The 26258-nt window shown below is 41.2% G+C and overlaps 2 protein-coding genes across 2 annotated transcripts in view; both read left to right on the top strand.

Moving 5' to 3' along the window:
• The first annotated feature begins 5072 nt into the window (after positions 1–5072).
• Positions 5073–9024, top strand: pts (6-pyruvoyltetrahydropterin synthase). Its single transcript, XM_086304973.1, has 6 exons — positions 5073–5205; positions 6124–6203; positions 6284–6306; positions 6403–6459; positions 6898–6968; positions 7070–9024. The coding sequence occupies exons 1-6, from the start codon at positions 5114–5116 to the stop codon at positions 7191–7193; spliced, it is 447 nt and encodes a 148-aa protein (XP_086161099.1). The 5' UTR covers positions 5073–5113; the 3' UTR covers positions 7194–9024.
• Positions 9025–14762: 5738 nt separating this feature from the next.
• Positions 14763–26258, top strand: part of LOC147322797 (putative uncharacterized protein MYH16) — a 60025-nt gene continuing 48529 nt past the window's right edge. The window contains exon 1 of the mRNA XM_086304972.1: positions 14763–14896. Coding sequence (XP_086161098.1) covers positions 14813–14896 — 84 coding nt within the window. The 5' untranslated portion in view covers positions 14763–14812. The remainder of the gene's footprint in view (positions 14897–26258) is intronic.

Raw genomic sequence — 26258 nt, 5'->3', positions numbered from 1 at the left:
CACTGCGGTTACATTTTCCAAACAGATTCAGTTACACTGAAATGGAATTTCATGCATGTGCTTGAAGAGTCATGTGAAGTGACACAGAGAGTGCACAGTCTCATAGTTTCATTTATTGATTTATGTTCATGGACACAAATTTTCCTTTTTCCCGTGTACACTTACATGGTAAAGGGCTGCCATGGAGACTAAAGTCAGTTTGTGAGATATAAACAAAATTATTTTTATCATGTTCACAGACATGAACTGTAGTGCTTCAAGTCTGAAAGAGCCGCACAGTCCACCCCAGGAGTCGGGAGGAGCGGTAGCAGCTTGAATCACACACAGGACCACACTTGGGGTTCTTATACTTGAACTTTATTTAGATTGGAATGAAGTGGTGACTGAAAGTAACTACATAATATGACATCAAAGCAAAGTAACCATAGAAGGATTCAAAACAACAACAAAGAAGTTAAAATTGACAAAAATGATTTTATGACGGGAGTATTCACGGTGTGCTGCATTCACAAGTCACTGAATTCATATAAGCTACAAACTCACAGCTGACACTTGTTCCTGTGTGACGTTCCTCAAATAAGTCAGAACTGACCTGGCCTTGGCTTTTGTGTTCTGATGTGGTAAGGCACTGATAAAACCCACATTCCCAGACACAAACCCAGAGAATAGGTTGATCAGTGTGTTTGAATACCTACTGTATATGTAACAGGTTTGGATTTTTCCCCCTAAATAATAAATACCTTCATTTAGAAACTGCATATTGTGTTTACTTGTGTTATCTTTGTCTAATATTCAAATTTGTTTAATGGTCTCAAACATTTAAGTGTGACCAACATGCAAAAAAAGAGAGGGAAAGCAGCAAATACTTTGTCAGTGTTTGTACAGTAACATGTAGCTTGGCATTAGTGTCTGTGGCCACTCATTGTGAGAACGAAAATTCCCAGCCTACTGTCAGAATTACCCTTTTCCAACACTGTTACTTGCACTACTACCATTACTTGACCAACACCTAGTTTTAACCATAAAGATGGAAGAATAGAAGCTAGTTATTTTGGCTCTTGTCTATTATATTTCTCCCTTCCTTTCTTTTATGTGCCTTTTTTCACTCTTATGTGTATCCATTCAGTCTGAGCCCAGATTTAGGCCTCTTACCACCAATAAATGTTGCTGACAGCCAACATAAGTGGCATTTCTTTTAGTAGTTCTAGCTGTTAATTACATCGCCCTCAGCACAAAATCCAATTTGCACCAAATTTCATACAGTTCTACTCCAACAGTTATAAAACAGCCAGCACTCAGCATCGGTTCAGCACCATCTACGTTTAAGTGGTTTCAGATCGTTCCTTCCAGCTATAATTTCCATCTGATTTTAATCATAAAGAATGACGGTGCTACACCTGATTTACACCTACTTTCCTATAAATCTTGACACACCTTCACTTTGCCTGTAGCATCGCCCTCCATGGTGCAACCATTTTCATCAGAGGTTTATCATTCCATAAACTAGCATTACAAACATGTCTGCAGAAATAGCTTTCTGTTCATTCACAAGCGTTCCTGTGGGCTGAGAACATAAAAAGCAACAACAAAAAAACATTAACAACAGAGAAGGCCCAGCAAGAGCCATGGTATACATACAGGTTACCCAAAATAGTTAAAGCCGGAAAAGTCGTCATGAACTGGGCATAGCAAAGTGACAACTTTGCTATAGGAAGAGGAATCTTGCAGATTTTGTCAACCTGCGATTAGTCTGACACCAATGACTGACAGTTTGTTCATCTAAATACACCCCAGTACATTTGGGCACAGTTCAGTGCATAAGTCTTGCACCATGGCTAAATCAATAGCCCTGGATGCATAACGCCCCCAACGAAAAAAATTCCCTTCCCTCTGGTAAAGTCTGTGTAGGTTTGACTAGATGGTTTTGGATACCCTGGAAATGCTCTCTAGGCTTCTGGTACAGGTTCATGTGCTTGTAAAATTGCACTCTTCAAGTTTTTGTAAATTAGACCTTGGGAAACAGGGGAAAGCAAGCCCCCTGAGCCTTACTTGCTAACTGTAACTGCAACATTAGTAGCAGTTTAGTAGCTTTACGCTCAAACCTAGCAAAGTAAATATCAACATCTGCCTCAGAAAATACAAGAGTCACATTGCTATTTTTAATGAAGTTAAATGGTTATAAACACCCTGGTGCACCAGGAATCATAGCATCAGAGGCTTTAACCACTTAAGTGCCAACTTTCTCCCTCTTGTCTTTCTGAAGACATGCTAAACACACTCTCAGTCTAGCATCCACCCAGGCAGCTAAGATAGAGCTTTTACCCTCTGATGCTCATTAGCAAACACAATGACTGGTTAGTGGCATTAAATGACTGGAGAATCCTACAGGTGGCAGTAATGCATCGTTCTGGATGTTAGCTGCTGTTAAGCATCAAAGAAGAACTGCACGCTAAGCTACAAGCACAAAATCAGATTGTTATATGCACACAAATTAAAATGCAACAACACCTTTCCACAGACCTACCTGTCTTCCGGAGCAGGCTTGAGACATCTTTATAGACAATTTCAGCTTGTTGAGAATAGATTCCTTAATATACATCAGAGTTAAAGAGAATATAGTTTGGGATTGCTTTTAATATTACAATATGGCGGTTAATGGGTATACAAAATAGAAAATAGGCCTGGAATGGGAACAAAGAACTGGGGTACAGGGCAGAAGGACGATCAACCCCCACCCCCAGGGCAGGAAGCAAGAGTTACTGAGGGTGAGGGGCAGACCATTGCCAATGGACACTACCTTAAAAGGAGATGGGGGTCAGCACCCCTGGCCACTGTACCTGTGTATTTTCATTGTGGGGGTGTTTACTGTAGGAGTAGGTGACCAGAGGTTATACCTGCAACTGCTGTGTGGAATTCTTTAGATCAGCCTTTAGAATAGGACTGCCGTGTGCTGATCTCCAGATGCATCTGTAAGGAAAATGGGTCATAAAAGGATTGTGTAAAACATGGAAACATCTCTGCGTGATTTCTACCAAGACAAAAAGAATTGGAGAGAGAGACCGGCGTTGTCCCTTTTCACAAGCTTTACATCATGTTCATTTTTTTCGTCTTGTGAAGGTTTGCCAGTTTAATGATTAGTCAGGGGTAACTATTAAATATATACGTTATATTTATTGAAAACAACTTTTTACCACATTTACCATACATACCAATGTTCTGAATTATAGGCGCTTGAAGTACACAAGAGGGGTTGTGTACTTTAAGTGCCTATTAAATATACTAAAGTAATGGTGTAAAAAAAAAATCTGGCTGATTTTGAGGGGGTCAGATAGCAGGCCACCACAGGGTGCTGCTCACTTTAAAACATATAAAGCAGAAATGATGGTTCTGAAACTCATAATTTTAAAACCCACTGTAAAGTTTCCATCAGAATAAAATATTACAGCTTCTACAGTAATATTTCAGAGGTCAGGGTTATTGTACTTCCTGTTTCTGTTGATTATCTATTTCCTGGATTAGACAGAGTAAGCAGTAAACAGTGTCTCATTAACCATTGCGGATTAGTTGAAGCAGAGCACGCTCACTACACTGGGATTAGATGCTGGAATTAATCACACAGCTTTAAGGCAATCTGGTTGAGGAACCCACACATATATACATAATGATGGTTTTAAGATCACCACAATGCAAAGAAGGAATCACAGGGCTTCAGTGTGGCACTCACATCACAGAGTCATGCAGGACTTATAAAGCGGAAGCAGCTACACACACTAATGACACTGTGGCAAAGTAATCCTACTCCAGAAGGAAACCAAACACAGCATTACACTGCAGTATGTGATTAAAACAGCTTTCCCTATTAAATCAGTCGAAATGAAGCAAACAAATGAAGCAATTAGAAGTTTTCTCAGGGGGATGTTGTTTCACAATTAAACTAAATGACACAGCCAGGAGAAACTGCAAGACCACTCTAAAATTGTTGTAAGACAAAGTTCTTAATATATAACAACAGAGACCAAATATTTCTCAGCATTTCCTTCCATAGTTTAGAAGAACATGTAGGTTAGCTTTTGAATTGATTCTTTCTCTCTGTGCCTTTGTGACTTTCCTCTTAGTGCTCTAGTTTGCTTCCAGAGTTCAAAGACATGCATGGTATATTAACTGGTGCATGTGAGAGTGTGAATGCTTGTTTGTCTTACTGTGTTCACCCGAGGGGAGAACAGGACGGATGGATGACTTTATGCTCTTGTCTTTGAGTTATTTTCTAAGCCTGCCGTTCGTAATTCATACACTGTATTCCGTGCATGCTTGGTTGTCAGATGATCATTGTTTTTTAAATAACTCCCAGACGTCTTCTTCCTCTTATTCCTGTGTATCTCAGGTAATGCTGACCGCATCCTTTTAGTCATTGCTGGCACCAGACATCAACATGGGGGATGATTACGTGAAATAGGGTTTATTTGTGTTTAAGCTTGTGGCTTTATTGACTTTGCTGACAGTGCTATACTGCTATTGGCAGGATGACTGGATACCAGCAACTAAATGTGGGGGAAAGAGTCTTGTTTGTGTTGTAAAGTGTTATATAACATTAGGTTTCATGTTTTCATGATGTCCATTGCACTTTTTCTATTCAAATAACTGTTGATAATATAATAACTTATTGCAGCAGCTGCTCTATTAATAATATTTACGTATCCGAAAGGATGCACCCATAGATCAGCACCACTCTTTTTTTGTTTCCAGTGACTCACGTATATTGACTTTTGTAAATCAATCACAATGTGTAAGCAGGATAAGAAGACTATGGATAAAAATACAGTGTCGTGCATATAAGTTGGACACCTGGTACTACCTGCTGATAAGACCTTCACGTGTAATCATCTATTTATGTGCATCTACAGCATTAAAATGTGTTATATTGATGAGTATTTATGTATTCATGGTCTTCCAAATTTCACCTGAGGGTTTTTGTTGCTTATGTAGATCATGTGACTTATAATAACGCCCCTGATTTGCGCCAATGACCTTACAGCTTGAGTCACGGTTTTATACCTTCTCCTTCCGGTTTATCAGCTGATATAAGCCGCCCCCTTTGTGTTTGTGCCGTGACATCATGGCAGGGTCATCTGCTCAGAGTAGCACAGCGGAGCGCATCGGATACATAAGCAGAATCGAGAGCTTCAGCGCTTGTCACCGTCTTCACAGGTACATCGCCTCCATCCCTCCTCCGTTAGGGAGGGAGCGGGCTGATAGAGAGTCGTCCCGAAAGCGGGTTTATTTCAAACACCTTCTTAAAGCACTCACACAGAAGTGCGCCGAATGAAAGTAGCTTTCACCTGGTGGCGCAGGGTTTGCGTTTGACGTGTACTGAAGTGTGTTTTTACAAGAGCGAGTAAAATCCCGTGTGTCGTGGATGGAGGATCGTGGAGAAGTGAAGCGCGATGATTAGGATACTGAATAAGTGTGATGTGGATTGTTTGGAGCAGGGGGAAGTCACTGACACCCGTGTTCTTGCTCTTTAGCGGATTAAAGCGTTTGTTGCTTGCCACATTCTGCTTAAACTCAGAGAAAGATTCGCGTGAATATCCACTCATGCTGCATTTACGTGCAGTGGGCGCTGTCGAAAACGAGCCTATCCAAAGATTAATTGGAGACGACTTAATTAGATCTAGATCACAGGTGTCAAAACTCCAGGCCTCGAGGGCCGGTGTCCTGCAGGTTTTAGATGTGTCCAGCTGATTTAAATGGCTAAATTATCTCAACATGTTTTGAAGTTCTACAGAGGCCTGGGAATGAACTAATCATTTGATTCAGGTGTGTTGACCCAGGGTGAGATCTAAAACCTGCAGGACACCGGCCCTCGGGCCCTGATCTAGATCAACAGTTTATGCTGTGCTAATAAATGTCTTTTACTATATTGTTTGGTGTACAATTCTGTTGTTGTTGTTAAGCAATAACACATTACCTGGTATACACCTACATAATGTGGCAGTTACACTGTTAAAAATCAAAATACTTTTTGTCATCTCTTTATACTACATGACTGTTAGAAATGCACATTAAAGAGCTTTTGACTATCTTGGCCAAAAGGCTTTCCTGACTATTCCTTCACATCTCATTCAGCATTCACCTGAGTGATGAGGAGAATAAAGAAGTGTACGGAAAGTGCAACAATCCCAACGGTCACGGACACAACTACAAAGGTTTGTCACACTCCTTCCCTTAAACGAACTATATTAGGAGTGTAATGCTCTTCATTCATCGCTCTCGTTTCTCTCCACAGTGGAGGTAACCGTGCATGGAAAGGTATCTGCAACATTTATGTGAGGAATCCATGTCACCCTAGTAATAAATAGGAAAACCTGTTTCAGGAACAAGTGTGTTTTCTGTATATGTTTTCAGATTGATGCTAAAACTGGTATGGTCATGAATCTGACTGACTTGAAGAAATGTATTGAGGTAACTTTTTTTCCCTTAATGGAATTTAAAAACTGGCTAATTTTTACTCAAAAAAACAGACTTGTTTTGGACTGTTTAGCTTGATAAAAGCTGTTTTGGATGCAAAGATTAATTTAATTTTTCAGTTTTTATTAACAATTTGACAGTAAATAACTCAATTACTTATGTGCTAATTAAAATTATTATTGTATAGTTTTCTGAGGTTTTAACTGTTGTAAATATTAACCGTTTATAGACAGTTTTTATTATGTTAAGTTGGTTTGTGCACTACTTCTACAACATGCAGACTAAAATTGGCATTTGTTAGTTTTACACAGAACATTTAGGATGACATACATTAGCTTTGTATGGAACAAACTGTGAAGTTGGTAACTAACTGCCCAGTTGGTGTACAGTATATTGAAACATTTTAAATTAAAACCAGTGCTTCCCCTGCAGGAAGTAATCATGATTCCACTGGACCATAAAAACCTGGATAAGGATGTTCCATATTTTACTACTGTTGTCAGGTGTGTACCCTTTCAGGCTATTGTCACCGGTCTTATTACAGATTTATTTTATTTATTTATTTTTTTCCTCACTGAAACTTCTTTTTCATCTGCCCACGTAGCACAACAGAGAACGTGGCTGTTTACATCTGGGACAACATGGTGAAGGTTCTCCCGCCCGGCCTGCTCTATGAGATCAAGATTCATGAGACCGACAAGAACGTGGTTGTGTATCGAGGAGAGTAGTGAAGCAGTGTTTGGTTTAGTAGCCCTAAAGTGCCATTCCTTTCTACTTATTTTAGGCTAATTGTTTACGGACTGACTTCACTCTGGTCACACGTAGTTTGAAAGTCTTTTAGACGTTGTTCCTTTTGCACAGCAAAGATTTCATAGATACTGCCATGTATATTCTTGTAAACAGAATCCTATTTATGATCTCATCATTTTGAGGAAAATTTGCCGTAAAGGAGAGAACAGAAGCCTGAAAAATGTGGTTAGAAAATAAACTGTAAAACATTGTAGACTGAATTCAATTAAATAAAAATTGGTTCTCTCTGGTGGTTTTGGGCCTCGTTAGACATGGTTTACACAAGAGGAGGTCTGACCTCCCTCCAGAGGATGGAGAAATTTAATGAACCAAATTCAAAAGTAATACCGGTGAAGCAGACCTGACCAATCAGAAGCATTCTGTGTTTCATGCTAGTATTAACAAATGGTTAAATTACCAGAAGTCTGATATTTACATGTCATTTGGCATTTATATGAAAATAAGTTGTGAACAGCCTAATAAGATGTTCTCAGTCCAACAGTGACATCTAGTGGAATAAAATCATCCCTCTCAGCTCGGATTAGACCCAACTTTTTCAGATGAGTAGAGCTTGGATTTTATTTTCAGATGAAGGGTTTGAGTCAAGAGGTACAGAATTCAAGATGTTGGAAATCTGTTTCCACAGTCTGTAAAGTCATCGGTAGCTGTTGGCAGTGGTTGATCTTCTGTTTTGTGAAGTCCAAAGTCAACACAGCAGCTTAGTAGGAGCTTTGAGAGCTCTTCATGTGTGCATCTGTGTGATAGTGAATCCAGCTGAACAAAAGTAATCAGTATCTGGCTGCAATGCTAAAACTACTGCAGGACCAAATGGTTCGCTGACCACATTAATACTGTATGGAACTGGCCAACTGCCTCACCTGACCTGAACCCCATCCCCATGGAGTATTGTCACGACGAAAAGGCCCCAAACAAAGAGATGCAGAAAGAGCTGATGGCAGCTCGCCATAACGAACCACAACGACGCAGTAATTCCTGCTAAAGGAGACTTGACCAAGTACTGAATATTTAAATTTGAATATTTATAAGAAGGTACACATCTGTCATTTTAACCACTTGATGTCAGTAAAGAGCTGCACATTTCTTAGAGGCTATGGCACATTTGCACCGGGATAATAAGTTTACCACAAAAGGTTGGGGAGGGGTGATATGAGCTCATATTTTCTGCTCCCACAAAACTTACCAAAATGAAAGTGGTCGCTGTCCTTTCATCTCAAACAGCATTATTGTCATAAAACCTGGATTGTCTTTATTTACATACCTGCAAAAGTCACACCAAGTCACTGGTTTCAAGTAACGTTTGTGAACTTTTAAGTTGTCTCAGATCAAAGGCATGGAAATTAAAAATGCATATATGCTATATGTTGCTGTGTAATGTTAATGCTTCATATTTGGATGCAGAGAGCTTTCAGATTTGGTTTGTGAATCATAGCTTCAGGCAGCTAAAATATTAACAAGGACGACTTTTTGCTGGTGTGAAAAAGATAACTGTTTGTTCAAACCTGAGTGTCTTGTCTTTTTTAGATCCCATCTGATCCCTGAGGATCAGAGGATTGAGGTGCCGTCAGCTTGTCTGATCTCCTAACTTTATATAGTTGCTATTATGAGTAAGTCATAAATTTAAAGCCATCAGTCAACCTACCAGCAGAAATTGAGACCATGCACTGTTTCTTTGATTTGATGTGCTCAGTCTTTTTTAATTTGTTACTCCAGGATGTCAGGATTCAATAGGACACCACATTTTGGTGACTTTGAGAATGTTATTGAGGAGAGTAATAGGTCAGACTCCTAAATGACCTTTTAAAGCTGATGCTTTTTATTTTTATATTGCTTAAAAATCCAAGAATGTGGAACAATGTGAATTGAGGTTTGTAGCCTTGAAAGAAGTAGTAAAAGTATAGGTGACATTCAGCACTACTGTATCAGGCATTTTTATTTATTTTTTTAAGTGATCCTGTTTACAAAAATGCTGGACTCTAAAACAATTTGAAACAGAAATATGTACAGTTATATGAAATTTACTGAATGTGTATAGGGTCCAGATAAGCCAGGATGTAAATGAAATCTTCTGTGTGGGCTTTCCAACATTTCTGGAAGCATAGTTGCAAAAGAAAGCAGCCTGGTAGTTCAGGCCTTGCAGGAGGAAATATTAGGGTGAATGTTGTGTGTGCTCTGGTTTGTCCTTTTTTTCCCCAAAAACATGAAAAGTCAAATGGAAGAAGCAAAAAGGGAGGAAAGAAAGTTAATGTTATAAATATGAACCCGTATTAAGTTTTTCTACACATTTTGAAACTCATTAACCATAAATATTTTTAAAATTTGACAGGCCATAGACTAAAATCTACGGATACGGAAGACGATTAGGGCCACAATTTTTAATTTTTTTTCCCCCAGTATTCTGAGAAGAAGAAAAGAAGTTGGATCGACCGTGCGTGCACGGCGCTAATGCGTTAATGAGCTAACCACGCTAACGCGTTGACGCCGTCACCATGCAGCCCCACGCACGGGTTGATCTGCGCTAACTTGCTAACGGAGATTTGCCGCGTTAATGCAGTTATGGCGTTAATGTCATTTTAACGAGATTGACACTGACAGCACTAGTTATGAATACATTTTCTTTTTTTTTGGTTTGGTCTTGTTGTATTTATCCGTCCATGAAAATATTGTCGGACAAGAACCGTGGTGCAAAAAAGGTTGGGGATGGCTGGCCTTCAAAGCAGAGAGAGGTTAAGCTGTAAAGTGACTAAAGGACAGTACAGAATTAATTTCCTCTGATCTGTTGCATCATCTGCTGAGCTACGATCACATTAAACCAGCTTTGTCTCACGAAGAACATCGTACCATAAACACCTCGTCTCAGGTTTTCATATTAAAAAACAGAAGTGACAACGGTGGGTGTACAAAGTAGTTTTAACACTCAACCCTCTATTCAGATACGCTAACTTCAGGCTCCAAAAAGCCAACAACCTTCAGGAACCTTGGTGTAACTTTTGACTCAGCTCTGACTTTGGACACTCATGCAAATTTATTGGTTTGCTCCTGTTTTTATCATTTAAAAAATATTGCTAAGCTGAGTCCTGTTGTTTCACGCTCAGAACTAGAAATGGTCATCCATGCATTTGTTTCATCTCGTTTGGATTATTGCAATTCTTTGTTCACTTGTTTAAGTAAAGCCTCTGTGGGTCATTTGCAAGTTGTTCAGGACGCTGCCGCAAAGCTTCTGACCAAATCTTCTAAATCCTCCCACGTTACACCTGCGGATCCAGTTGCACCGGCTCCCCATAAAATTCAGAATCCACTTCAAGATTTTGACTTTGACATTCAGGGCTCTGCATGGACAAGCACCAACCTATAGCAGAGATCTTTTACATCAATACATCCCCAGCAGGTCCCTGAGGTCATGTGATCAGGGCTTGCTGGTCGTCCAACATACAAGGCTGAAAACGAAAGGCGATAGAGCGTTTGTAGCTGTAGCCCCCAGACTCTGGAGCTCCCTTCCTTTAAGCCTGAGATCTGTGGACTCAGTGGTTTCATTTAAAAAACAGCTAAAAACCCATCTTTTTAAACTTGCTTTTGGTTGATTTCTGCTTTTATGTTTTCGTTTTTCTGCGAAGCACTTTGTGATTTTTGTCTTGAAAGGTGCTATACAAATAAAATTTTACTTTACTTACTTACTTTACATGGTGGCGACCAAAATGCTAATACTACACGGTGATCGTACCCATCGACACCAATAGTAACAATCCTTTATAAATTGACTATCACTATTACTTAATGTTAAAAGCTTTGAATGGAGCCAGGCTAGCTGTATCCTGTGGTTCCTGTGATTTTGTGCACTAAATCTGTTTCCATGTGCAACACACATTTACCCACACAGATTAAATCCAGTGTCCCACTTTAATGGTTTCTAGTCTGATCCCTTTATTGTGTTTGTGAACTGAGACCACAAAATGTGTGAAGTGTCTCTGGATGAACAGACACAGTTTAAAACAAGGGGCCTCTTCTTGTTTCCCTGCCAGAGTTGTAATCTTTGTGTCAAGATTCAGCAGCCGACTCAAACCTTTAATTAATAAAATTCCATAAACATGCGTCATGCACAGGCAGATGACCTGCTATAAACAAACCAGAGCAAGACTTTAAGAGCAGAAGTGCCACCTCTTTACTCTGATTCCAGATCAGACTCAGCCTTTTGTACTTCACCTCTTTTCTTGATTCCAGTAAGCACTCGCTGATCTGAGATCTGTCAAAAAGCCTGGAATAAGAACCTGCTTCTTTTATAGCAAGTGGGTAGATACAGAACAAATCAAACTATAATTACATGTCATAGAGTGCAGCTGGATTACTGCAATTAACAGGTAAAGCTAGTGATTATCCTCCTGTTTCATGGAAAAGTATTTTTTGCTACATTTTAAGGCCCTCTTTGCTTTTCTGTTTAAACACAAGCAACTGTGTGCCTTATTTATTTATGAACTTAGCCCAAAGTAAGGCAGATGAGTCGGATTACATCCCCTAATTATCTTTGCAAATGTAAATAAAGATAAATGTGCAAAGCTCACAGTGTGTTAGCATGGATTTAACATATTTTTTGGTGCTGTGATGTTCAGGTAGTAGACTTTCACTTGTTTGGCTGTGCATCTTACTACATCTTTCCGAAACAGCTCTTATTTATACTCTTTAATCTCTGCCACAGATTAGCTCAACAACACAGCACAACACAAACAAGTGCTCATCTAAAAGCTTTGGATCAGAACGCTTAGGTAATAGCAAATGGCCTGGTGCTTATGTGGCACTTTTCTACTCTACCGGTGAGACTTTAAGGCACTTTATACAACTTGCCTCGTTCACACAATCACTTTTTTCTGCTGAACTCGATCTGCCGTTCACATGTATGCGTCTCTTGCCCAATGATATTTGGCATGCAGACCGGAGCCGCCAAGGATCAAACCACCAACCTTCCAAATAGTAGATAACCTGCCCAACTTCCTGAGCTACAGCCGCCCTTACAACAGGCTGTCTCACTTCCTCATTATGTAGTGAAGTTATGTAAATCCAAGGCGGATTCCTGCAAACAGTCAGTAGAAGGTTTGTTTTATTTGATAAGTGATATTTAACAATTTAGATCTCAGTGAATGTGATAAATGTGTCGAATGTGTAGCAAACTGTTGTAAAAGAAAAGCTTCTGAAACACCATTCAGCAAAACACTAAACATTTCTAACTCAACCACATACTAATTGTTTACTTGCACCAGTCTCTTTCCTTACCACTAGGAGACTAGGAATCTTGTACATACCTCAAAGATGTTTATCACATTTTGACATTGGAAAACCACGGTTTGTCAAAATGGGACATGAATGAAAACATGTAAAAATAGTATTTCCTACTCCTTTTTCTATAAAATTGGTTAAAAATAGTTTGTGCTCATCAAATATTTGTGCTTCTTTGTGGAACTTTGCTTGAGAAAAGGTAGCTAGCTAGTTAGCACGATAGTTGCAGAAAAACAATGAGTTGTTGCTTGAGTCATCTTGGATCATCCTGCACATAGAAAAGTCTTTCTTCCTTGTCACGGTAATGTATGATCTTGTTAAATGCTAAATCTGTTTTGACGTTTACTGCCATGATGCCAGGTCTCTCTTGGAAGTGAAATTTGGATAAATGAAGAATTAATAACTAGACAATATAATGCCCATATTGTCATCTTTAAAATTTCTTAATCTCGGACACAGGAAGCCATTTGCCTCATTTGAGAAGCAGCAAACCTACAAGTTGTCAGCTAAAGCGTAATGTATGGTCCCACAAATGTCCCTGTCTGCATATGCAATAGAGACTGACTTAAGACAGAAATAAACAGAGAGGAATTTCCACCCACCACAAACGTGTTCCCATGCTTTTCTCCAAAATGCAAACGCCATGTTGCTGAACTTGGTCAGTCAAATGCTGGTTGGAAGAATTGAACAGTGAGTCAACTCCGAGGCATTCCCTGGACAGCCAAGAGATATAATCTCACCAGTGTGCTCTGGGTCTATCCTGATAGCCTCTTTATGATAGGATATGGCCTGAACACCTAACCTGACTCTTTTTGATGTGGAGGAATAGCGGCTCTACTCTGAGCCCCCCTGGAATGACTGAACTCTTCACCCTATCTCTAAGGGTAGCCAGCCACCCTCAGGGGAAAATACTGTACTATTCACTGAATAAACACATCCAGAACCAATCATTTGGAGCAGGTAAAGTTGGAAGCATGAGTTAGACAAAGTTGAGCACCATATAAACCAAACAAGCTGGAAGATGCTAAAATCTTTAGCTTAGCAGAGCTCAAGAGTTAATGATCATTGTCTTCAGGCTTGTCATTACACATTGTTGTTGGATTCAGTCAGAATATATTAGTATTTCCACTAATATAAATGTAAAAACAAACAGAAATGTGACTTTTTACTCTTTATAAAGGTAAAAAATAAATTCACTGTGACATAAAGTATATTTTTTTATGAGCACAGGATCAATTTCTTGAGCTTTGCATGCATGCTGACATCCACTTGACTGTGAGTCAAGCCATAAGCCAAACAATAGACAATAAGCCTCTAAAAAATCCCAAGTTTCCCTGCCAGCTTGATTAAAAACTTCGGGGATCTGTTCTTTTCATGCCCACAAGATGAAACAAGATAAATTACCCACTGCTGTCATTTTCCCTGTGTTGCAAGGTAAACATATCATTTTGTGCATGATTTCCTCCTGCCTCCAGCCAATAGGTGCAACAGATCTTTATCCAGCAAATGACACACACACAAAAATACACAGGGGGTATTTATTAAGTTATTAAAGTAGTTTAATTAATAAATAAGTAATAATAAAATATATGCATGAATTATGAAGCTATTGCAGGTCCTAGAGACTTCCAATTAGCAGATAAATGAGAATATGAAATGCTAGTGTAAGTTCAGTCATAGCCTGAAGTTTGTGAATTACTTGTGTGAGTACCAGAAATTTTTACTTTTAACTTTTTTCCTGCAATAATCCAAAAAATACAAAAAGCATTGTGCATGCATTCCTTACAATGTGACGCTGCTTTTTCATGGTATTGTTACAACTTTAATTTACAACTTCTGGCATGGGTTTTTTCACCATTAAAATTCAGTATTTGTTATTTTAAAAACAGAAAATAATAATGTCACATGCACAACACAGTTTGGTTGCAAATGAGCCACTCTGTAGTATGTGTGTGCTACATTGTTGCGGTAAAAGCTGCCAGTCTGTCTTCTTTTGTTATGCCTTTGTCAGAAGGTGGCGTCGCTTTGAGCAAAGAGGAGAAATGTGTGCATGTGTGGAATCAGGGTTTAGAGCGGCGTGGGGGTGTTCAAGCTTGTTTTTTGCTTGCTCGTCATCTCCCTCCCTTCCTCCCTCCCTCCCTCCCTCAGGGTCAGGTAGCATGCATAGCACTCTCACACACACTCCCACAGCTTCAAGAGAGCACACACACATTCTTCACTATCTACCCAGAACCTGCTTGGGTGAAGACAGCATGTGCGTCTGTGAGCTGTGAGGATGGAAAAGAGAGTGTGTGTGATCCAGACTGACTTCCACCAGTATAGACCCACCATTGCTCTCCACAACAGACCCCTGGCACATGTAAGAAAAATGCCTCTTTTTCTCTGGCACTACATGTTTTCCTTCTTCACTTAATCTTTGCTTATTCATTTTTTGCAGACTTTGTGTTATTTAATCTCTCCCGGTTAGTTTTCTTTCTGGCACTTTCTTCCACCATGATGCAGGGCTCTTCCTTGTTCCAGGCCCACACCTCTAGAAAAGAGGGTCCTTCATTCAGCAGGGGGCATCAGAGTGTATAGGATCATTTGTGACACATAGTGTATGTGCTTTTCAAGTTTTTTTTAATTTACTTTAAGATTTTCCATGTTTCAGGATTAGTATCATTCTTAAAGTTTAAGCTGTGAGTAGCTAAATGTGTAGTTTTTCCTCTTCTTCTCACAAGCTCACACATACATTTCAGTGGAATGCAAACACAGACAAGCATCAGAAAGCCTGAGGAGACTAAAACAGGGAGTTTCATTTGCTTGCTCACTGATTTAAGGTACTGCTGAAGGATCAATTACAACCACTTAGAAAACATTGGAAGATTTGAAGATTTAAAGCAAAGAGTTTTATGAGGAGATCAATACAACTCCAAACTACTGAACTGGAGCCAGGTAGCAACTCCAGAGTTCCCCTTAAACTCACTGACATCATTCTTTATGGAATTAATTACTAATATTAAATGATATCAATAATGAAAAACAGTAAAACAAAGTGTCTGTGAAGATCATGGTAGTCTATGGAGCTGAGAAAGAAAAGTGTCTGTTTCACCTCTCAGTTTATGGAGAGTCCCAGATTTTTAAGCCCTATTGGGAGTGTCCCTAAGAGGGCCATGGACCCTATTGATCCCCTGCCTGATCACATGAAAACAGCTGTAGGTCACTATCAGCCAAGTAAAACAAAGTATTAAATGTGACAGCGGGGGCATGTACTGCAGCCTGCCAGTAGGGGAGCATCACAAGATGTTTGACCTCTTTTGGGGAGCTGTCATGTTGTGCACCTTTATATTAATGTATACTATCTATGGCGTGTGTGGATATTAAAAGATAGTCAAATGATATGAAGTAATGTAAGGCTGTACTTTTGATGATGGCTACTGCAGAGTAACTGATTACCATTTTTATGTAACTTGCCCATCACGGATGATATACAACTCTGTGACCTAGACCATGGTGGCTCTTTCAGCTGGCTGGTTCCTGTCTCTCTCAGTAGTTTCACATGTAGCAGCTGGGTCTGTCAGCAAAGACACAAAAAGCTCGGTGGTTTTCTTCTTTGATGATGGTGCATGTGGGTCATGCGGCTCAGACGGGATACTTTGTTTCTTTGTGTGCGTTTCCTCCTAAATTGAAAGGAATCCCACTGATCCTCAGATAATGTTATGTTTAGGTCTACACACTTCAAGGTAACTACAGTCAGTGTTGTCTATAATCCATCCAACCGTTATGCGGTCCAATAATGTAAGGTATTTCAAATCAACCTTATCGGGACAATAACTCACAAAGAAAAGAGCAGAACTTCAGTGTAACTACATGATGACAGTCATATCACTGATATAATTTATAAGCTGGTATTATTGGACCTGACCTGCAGTCAGTTGACCACATGAGTGTAAGTGAGCTATGAGGTGCTTCGCTGATCAAAGGCTTGCTGTACCTCCCTCCGCGACCTGGATCCAGAGTTCAGCCAGAGGCCAGGCTTCGCTCTGTGGTCCATTTATCTGGGAGCAATTTGGATGCTGAGGATTGTTTACTGTCCAGAAATGCTCTGTTTGCAGCAATAAGCTAACAATTCAAGGACGACACACACCTGGATAAGAAGCACCCAAACACAGTAGATGTGCATTAAGTATCACTGAGCTTTAGAGCTACAGGTTTTTGCTTAAGCTCTGGGTCTGCAGTCACAGTCTGACCTGTATACTGCAGTGGTCAGTAGCACTGCAGATGAAAGAAAGAATAAAGTGCATTCATCAAAGTCGCTCTGAGTAAAACTTAGATATACGTCATGTGTTTTATCTCTTGTCAGACACACATGTATAAAGACAGATGTGATTAATCCCAGTCCTCACTGTCTGTTAGGATCTTTTCCATTTACACACTGTGCTATTACCTTTAGCTTACTAGAAAAACTAACTTTAATGATTTTTTCTACTAAATAATGGGCCATTATCACACAAACCTTTACGTTTTATTAACAGAGGAATGATTTAATGTGCACATTCATTGAACAGCCTGAAATTAGTCATTAAGGCTCACTATAGTAAAACAAAAACATATTAAGAGCTGGCTATTTAGTGGTTGTTAGTGGCATTGCAGTTTGCCATACTTACAAGTTAACTGGTTCTTAATTATGATCTCACTAGGGACTGTATTACTAGTTTTAACGCATTGCTACTAAGAACCTCCCAGCAATGACTTTTGCTCAGGCACATTTTGAAGACTAACTTTATAATTCCTGAAGTTTTGTTTTGCACCTACATATGCAAATATAAAAGATATTAATTTCTTTTTTTATGGATATTAGTGATGAATGATTAGACTTAAACATTAAAGGTGACGGACATCTCTGCTGAGGTTTTAATATTAAAAAAGATCAAAATGATCTTCAAATGCCGACTTTACCCAAAATTTAGAATTAGTTCTTTTTTTCCAAAGGCTTGAAAGTAAACCGACTATCACTTGCATCCTTCTGTCCAAGTTCACACTCTGTTAGTCTTTGACTCTTTATGCTTCAATAAGTGACAGGATTTTTCTTTGCATTTAGCACCTGCCTGTGCAAAGGTGTTCAATTAAAACTGAGCATTAACTAAGCAGCTTTCAAAGCTTCAAAGCATGATCCAGAGTTTGCATGATGATTTTATTACTTTTTTCCTGAAATAGTTTGGCTGTTGCCTACTTGAGTAATGTGAATATTAACAGGGATAACACACAGGCATGGTAACTATTGGTGGTAACTACTAAAGATGGCGGTGTTCCAGATCTACTGGCGTTTAGATCAACTGGCGTTGGTCGAACAGATGTGTGGCAGTCTTGCGTTTCAGTAGCTCCTACTGACAAACCAGCAAAAAAACGCCAAATGTGTCATCTGTGACACTTGTGAGGTTATCTCAAACACACTCCGTCAGTCTTGATGCTGTTGAACAACAAAATGTTTAAAAATGTGGCGAGTTTACCTGGTGATATCCTCGTGCGCCACGCGATCGCGAAAACAGCAAACAAGTAACACCACGCCGTTGTTGTTCACAGGACAGCAAGAGTAAACGATCGGGAGACTCTTGTCGTCGTTATCGTTCCCCTCGCACGGTTTATTTCTCCGAATTCAGCGTTTTTGCTTCACAACTACAGCGAGCAGTTTACTTTGTGCACTAACATGGAGTCGAGTCAACCAGCGCCACCTCTGGCCAAGTGCCACAGCCTACAGCCAGATCAACCTGTGACACACATCTGCACCACGTTTGAATTCGTGTCATGCACATTTGTACCTTTCAATTGTGTCTGTTTGTGCGTCATGCAAATAAACCTTTGGAAAGAATGAAATGATATCATATATTCCTTATTGGCCTACATTTGTACAAAATTCCAAATTATATACACAAAGTCATAGAAATCACCACTCCAATTGGTCATCATGATTTTAATATTCTCTTTTTCCATAACAATGAAATACACCTTGGACAAATATGACACATCAATATTTCATTAGTGTTGTCACATCACATCCTGTAAGCATCGTCTGTCTGTGTCTTTTCCCTGAAAATGAATATTTCCAGCCAATATAGGCAATTCATCAACATGGCTGGAGTTATATACAGTCTGTATAAGTGTGGTTAATCTAATGAAGATTTGTAAGGAGACGGCAGTTACTGTGAATTCACAGCAGTTACACAGTGATTAGTAATAAACAGCCAGTGAGAGTGAGTGGATATGACTGTTCCCACCACTAACACATGACCATAGGCCACTACTAGATTAACTTGTGACACATCTGCACCTGCTGCTATGATCACATTGAGTAGAGGCTGAGTGGCTGCACTTACCCCTGGTACATCCAAATCTACCCACAAACATGTTGAAAGATGCAATGCCAGCAATGTGGATTGTCAACACTGAAAACAATCAGTAAGCAAAGACAACAGGGATCATTTGTTTCTGTTTATTTAGCACCCACAACATTTGTAGTCGCCTTCTGCACAGGGGAAGTCCACACACACCGTGTGGTACCACTTTCCACAGAAGGTGCAATCTGCAAGATTGAATGAGATTGTCAGGGTCATTGTCTGACTGTTTATTACTAATCACTGTGTAACTGCTGTACATTCACAGTAACTGCCATCTCCTTATAAATGTTTATTAGATTGACCACACTTATGCAGACTGTATATCACAACCAACTCTAACATGTTTGTTTGCAGAGGGAAGACACAGGCAGACTACGCTAACGACATGTGATGTTACAACACTGGTGAAATATTAGTGTGTTCACGACATTTTTCGTATGGGCAAAAGTATTGATATCAGGATGGTGATTCTTATGTGTATGTCATTTGGCATTTTGTACAAATGTAGGCTGATAATAAATACATGATATCATTTCATTCATTTCAAAGGTTTATTTGCATGACGCACAAACAGACACAATTGAAAGGTACAAATGTGCATGACACGAATTCAAACGTGGTGCAGATGTGTGTCACAGGTTGATCTGGCTGTAGGCTGTGGCACTTGGCCAGAGGTGGCGCTGGTTGACTCGACTCCATGTTAGCGCACAAAGTAAACTGCACGCTGTAGTTGTGAAGCAAAAACGCTGAATTCGGAGAAATAAACCGTGCGAGGGGAACGATAACGACGACAAGAGTCTCCCGATCGTTTACTCTTGCTGTCCTGTGAACAACAACGGCGTGGTGTTACTTGTTTGCTGTTTTCGCGATCGCGTCGCGCATGAGGATATCACCAGGTAAACTCGCCACATTTTTAAACATTTTGTTGTTCAACAGCATCAAGACTGACGGAGTGTGTTTGAGACAACCTCACAAGTGTCACAGGTGACACATTTGGCGTTTTTTTGCTGGTTTGTCGGTAGCAGCTCCTGAAACGCAAGACTGCCACACATCTGTTCGACCAACGCCAGTTGATCTAAACGCCAGTAGATCTGGAACAGCGGCGCGTGAACAACGCGAGGCTCAGTGTCTCTCCAGAATCTGCTATTTAGCGGTTTTTTATCTACTTTTAACCGGATTATTCGTCCAGAATTGCTGTGCGTTGCTGACCTACAGCAGACAAGAGCTTCTGGACATCTGGACTCACAACTCCAACAGTTTTATCGCCGATCTCCGACTCATCCCAGAGATCTCCAGAACACCGGAGGCTGCCCACTCTCCCCGGCTGGGCGGAAGTGCACGCAGACGGCGCCGAGATCGTAAACAAAGGCGAGGTAGGCGCGGAGGGCTACGGGCTAAGCTAAAGCTAACACCACACCGGCTGCCTTTACCCAGTATTTTTCTCGCCAATGTCCGTTCTCTGGCAAACAAAATGGATGAGATACGGCTCTCCATCACTAACAACAGACGGATTATGGACTCAAATGTCATGTTTTTCACCGAAACATGGCTGAACAACAGCTGCCCGGACAATGCTATCGAGTTAGCAGGACGCCACACACACCGAGCCGACAGGCTAGCAGATGACTCCGGCAAGACCAGAGGTGGAGGTTTGTGCATTTATATTAACAATGCTTGGTGCATGAACTCCACTACTACTGAGAGTCACTGCTCACCTAATGCGGAGTTTTTAATGGTCAAATGCAGACCTTATTATCTCCCCAGAGAATTCACTTCGATCATACTCACTGCCGTGTATATACCCCCCGACGCTAATGCTAGGTTGGCCATGAAAGAACTTTCTGCAGCCATTAACAAACACCAGAATAAACACCCCGAGGCTGCTTTTATTGTTGCTGGCGACTTCAACCACACCAACTTAAAGACAGTCCTCCCCAGATTCCACCAACATGTCTCCTGCCACACCAGAGGAGACAAGACTTTAGACCATGTGTATTCCAACCTGGCTGGAGCCTACAAAGCCACACCCCTCCCCCACATTGGACAATCGGACCATCTCTCCCTGTTCCTCACACCTCGGTATTCACCACTCATCCAACGTGTGAAACCTGCTGTGAGGACAATTAAAGTGTGGCCAGAGGGGACAGACGCAGTGCTCCAGGACAGATTTAAAAACACAGACTGGAATATGTTCACCCACACAGACCTGGACCAGTACGCCTCATCTGTACTGGATTACATCTCCAAAACCACAGACAGTGTCACCACCCAGAAACGGATCACCATGTACCCCAACCAGAAGCCTTGGATGAACCGGGATGTTCGTCTCCTCCTGAAGGCCCGCAACACTGCCTTTAGGTCAGGAGATGCACACGCCTACAGTACAGCCAGGGCTAATCTAAAGAAGGGCATCAAAAAAGCCAAACACCATTACAAAAAGAAGGTAGAAGAACACTTCTCCAACTCCAACCCCCGACGCATGTGGCAAGGACTCCAGACCATCACAGACTACAGGACCACCAAACCCTCCCCCGCATCCTCTGATGTCTCCTTCCTCAACGAGCTCAACAACTTTTATGCTCGTTTTGAGCGAGGGAACCCCACAACCACAACCAAAGCAGACATGACGCCAGACCACCAACCTATGACTCTCTCCCCCACCGATGTAGGAGCGGTGCTGAGCAGGATCAATGTCCACAAGGCTGCAGGCCCTGATGGCATCCCCGGGCGTGTTCTCAGAGCGTGTTCTGGGGAGCTTGCAGGAGTGCTCACAGACATATTCAATCTGTCCTTGGCCCACGCTGTGGTACCGGCCTGCTTCAAATCCACCTCCATCATCCCGATACCCAAAAACTCCAACCCATCTTGCCTTAATGATTACCGCCCAGTAGCACTCACCCCCATCATCACTAAGTGCTTAGAGCGACTGGTCCTAGCACACTTCAAATCCTGTCTCCCCCCCACCAATTCGCATACCGCCGGAACAGGAGCACAGAGGATGCAGTCTCCATCGCAATGCACTCTGTCCTCTCACACCTGGACAACAACAACACCTACGCCAGAATGCTGTTTATAGACTTCAGTTCAGCATTCAATACAATCCACCCCTCACAACTCATCAGGAAACTGACAGACCTGGGTATCAGTTCCCTCATCTGCAAATGGTTACTGGACTTCCTGACCAACCGCCCCCAACATGTCCGGCTGGATAACCGCTGCTCATCTACCATCACAATGAACACCACAAGGCTGTGTGATGAGCCCTTTCCTCTACTCCCTCTTCACCCACGACTGCAGACCTGCTGATGGTTCCAACACCATCATTAAGTTTGCAGATGACACCACGGTGATTGGCCTCATCAGTGACAACGATGAGGCCGCCTACAGGGAGGAGGTGGATCGTCTGGCTGAGTGGTGCGACAGAAACAACCTGCTGCTTAACACCGAGAGGACCAAGGAGCTCATCGTGGACTACAGGAGGAATGCTGACCCACATCCACCCATCCACATTAAGGGGACGGCTGTGGAGCGTGTGAGCAGCTTCAAGTTCCTGGGAGTCCACATCTCCGAGGATCTCACCTGGACGACCAACTGCTCCAAGCTGGTCAAGAAGGCTCACCAGCGCCTCTTCTTCTTGAGGACTCTGAGGAAGAACCACCTGTCCTCAGACATCCTGGTGAACTTCTATCGCTGCACCATCGAGAGCATCCTGACCAACTGTATAACAGTCTGGTACGGGAACTGCTCTGCCTCGGACCGGAAGGCGTTGCAGAGGGTCGTGAAAACTGCCCAGCGCATCGCCGGAGCACCACTTCCTGCCATAAAAGACATCTACAGGAAGCGGTGTCTGAAAAGGGCTGGGAAAATCATCAAAGACCCCAGTCACCCATCACATGGACTCTTCACCCTCCTGCCCTCTGGGAGGCGCCACAGGAGCCTCCGGACTAAGACCACCAGGTACCGGAACAGCTTCTTCCCCACAGCTGTCAGACTCCTGAACTCTGCCTCCTGACATCTGACCCACGTTAAACTCATGGACTGAACATACACACACCCACAATGGACAACTGTACCCTCAAACACAATAATAACATGGACTGAACCACCACTCACAACCACTAGCACTTTATATAGCCTCTGTAGGAATTATATCTCACTTATCTTAACTGCACTACTGTATAGCTCTGTGTAAATAATCATTCTGTACATTCGATAATCTTTAATCCTACAACTGTTTACAACTTGCATAGTTCCCATTTCTGTATAGCTGTATATCCCAGATTCTGTAAAGTTATTTATTTCATATTCTGTATAGTTTTTCATATTTATATCCTGTTCATATCCTGTACATAGCTTGTACTCACTACAGCCTGTACATACTTATAGTTATAGAATATTCACAACATACTTCATACCGTGTACATTATAACATACCATAATAGACCCATTTCTGTAATATACTCACATATCTATATTATTGCTAATATATATTGTAATATATCTATATCACTAAAGCACTTCTGGATGTATGCAAACTGCATTTCGTTGCCCTGTACCTGTGCATGTGCAATGACAATAAAGTTGAATTCTATTCTATTCTATTCTAAAGAGTAACTATTATGGCTGTCCTTGTTTTCTGCTACACATTATATTATTACAAATATTAAACATAGTTACACAACTAGAGGTCAGCACACGTATGCAAGCAATCCGTGTACGCAGACATTTTTTTCTTGGATGTTAATGATGGTAATAAGAACAGTAGCCCCGCCCACCTGCAATCTTCTGTTTACAGTTTTTTCTGAATGCTTAAACCCTAACTGTGATTCCTGTAGCACAATCTCTAAAACTATTCAGACTTATAGCAAAACCACTCACTGAGTTTGCAAAACTAAAAGCACAAAAACTGCTTTGCACTCAGTTTGCAATTTTGTAACACACACTTTGCAAAACTGTAGGCACAATTCACTGCACAACACTCAATTACCAAATTTCCAACACACTCCTAGCAAAAGTATACACATGTATGGCTATCATTAACACTAATTTGCCAACTGTCTGGCACACTTTCACATGTGAAAACTTTTTTAGATAATTAGTTCACTTTGCAATCAGCCTAAGCACTATAATACAGGTAAGCTGTGTGTGCGGAGTACAATGGAGGGAGCAGAAAGAGTGAGAAGTAGAGGAGGCCGAGGAAGAGGACGTGGAGGTGAAGAAGTAGGATGAAGAGGACAACAAGGACAAGGAGGAGCAAGAGGAAGACGAGGAGGGGGGAGAGGAAGATGAGGAGGGGGGAGAGGAAGGGTAGGAAGAGTAAGAAATAGAATTGCTGATGACATCAGAGCTACAATAGTGGACCATGTAATCAACCGTGGAATGACCCTGAGGGTAGCTGGCCAACGGGTCCAGCCTAACTCGAGCCGCTACACTGTAGCAAGTACCATAGGGACATCTTGAAATGAGAATCGGTGAGTATAGTCACTTCGCACAAAGATTTGTAGCACTGCCATATGCCAATGAGAAACACACCAATACCAGTGATGTAAAAATACGGAAATTGTTACTTTACAGAATTGCTAGATGACCAGATGCTGGGGGCAGAGGAAGCATGTTCACTGCAGACCAAGTAACCCATATAGTCATTATGGCGATTGCAAATAATCCTATACTTGGAAATAAACACTTGTGTTTGTTTTGATGTGTGTGAATAAACACCAGTACTTGAAGTTTGGATTCCTCTATGCTTATGGATCTATGACAGAAGTAGCTCAAACTGACATAGCCTACCTTGTGCACAGAGGAAGCAAAAGCCAGATGTGTTTTGTATTCATACCATCAGTGTGCAGTTGGCGCATTGTGTGCTTAGTAGATGATGGCTTGTGTGTACTGTTTGATACGGAAACACCATTTTTACGAAGGTGTGAAGAGTTAATCTAGCTGTGTTTGCTTTTGCAAGAGAACTACAATGTTTTGATTATTGGGTGACAGGTTTTCTTATTTGTGTGAAGAGTTTTGCAAAATTAGCCAATAGTTACAAAAAATGTGCTTAAGCAATCAGAAAAAACTGTAAAAGTAGCAGCCACTCAAAAGAAGGTTTAGTCAGGGAGGGGGTTTGTTTCAGAAGACAAGGAATAAGTTAAATAGGATTATTTTTGAACTGTGAATCAATATAAAAGTGGAAATGGATTAAGAACAGAACAACAGAATAAGTCCCCTTTTCATATTCATAGTCCTCAGTTGACTTCAAAGTATATTCAGGGAGTGCAAACAATTTTTACAGCACTACGAATCAGATGGACACTTGGAAAGTTTTTTTTCTGAGACAAGAGGTGCAGAAACACCTCAGAGCTTCAAGTCAAAACATGACACCTTTGCTCAAGTGTAATCCCCGGCCTTCACACAAAGCGGGAATGCGCTGCAATAAAGAGAGTACTTTATTTGTGCAATATCAACACTGGTGCTGGCATAAGGGGTTAATCCCTGTGATCATGCTAAAGGTGAACCATTGATGTGTCATATTTGTCTTCCTCTTCTTTTTCTGGCATCGGCGTGCAGATTGAAGCTAAGTGAGACATTCAGTCCCGCACTGACAGGTGAAGGTATTGTGTGTTTAATCTGACTACAGGCAAAAGGAAGTTCAGGTGTGTCAGGCGATACACATGTGCTAAACCGTGTTTGGACAACGTGGTAATTATCGGCACACACTTTAAGAAAGATGATAATGCCCTTACTACTTTCCCTGCTGACGAACTGTACAGTTTGTCAGGCATGAGCAGTGAACTGGCTGTCAGATCTCTGACAGCCCAACTAATGACAGCTCTTTTTCAGATACCAGCACTCAAGCAGCAACAGGTTTTTGTGCATGTGTGTGTGTGTGTGTGCGTGCGAGCCTGCCTTTCTGTACAGTAACACAGCATATGCTTTTTAACACCTTCTTTTCAATTCAATTCAATTCAATTCAATTGTATTTATATAGCGCCAAATCACAACAAAAGTCGCCTCAAGGCGCTTCATAGATACAGAGAAAAACCCAACAATCATATGACCCCCTATGAGCAAGCACTTTGGCAACAGTGGGAAGGAAAAACTCCCTTTTAACAGTAAGAAACCTCCGGCAGAACCAGGCTCAGGGAGGGGCGGGGCCATCTGCTGCGACCGGTTGGGGTGAGAGAAGGAAGACAGGATAAAAGACATGCTGTGGAAGAGAGACAGAGGTTAATAACAGATATGATTCAATGCAGAGAGGTCTGTTAATACATAGTGAGTGAGAAAGGTGACTGGAAAGGAAAAACTCAATGCATCATGGGAATCCCCCGGCAGCCTACGTCTATTGCAGCATAACTA

This window comes from Aulonocara sp. 'chitande type north' Nkhata Bay, linkage group LG8 (genome assembly GCF_057382095.1).
Source record: "Aulonocara sp. 'chitande type north' Nkhata Bay isolate Kocher_YH1m ecotype deep benthic linkage group LG8, A_spYH_male_GT1.1, whole genome shotgun sequence".
Classification (NCBI taxonomy): domain Eukaryota; kingdom Metazoa; phylum Chordata; class Actinopteri; order Cichliformes; family Cichlidae; genus Aulonocara; species Aulonocara sp. 'chitande type north' Nkhata Bay.
The sequence above is the reverse complement of the archived record's forward strand: the minus strand, read 5'-3'. Positions and strand labels throughout refer to the sequence as shown.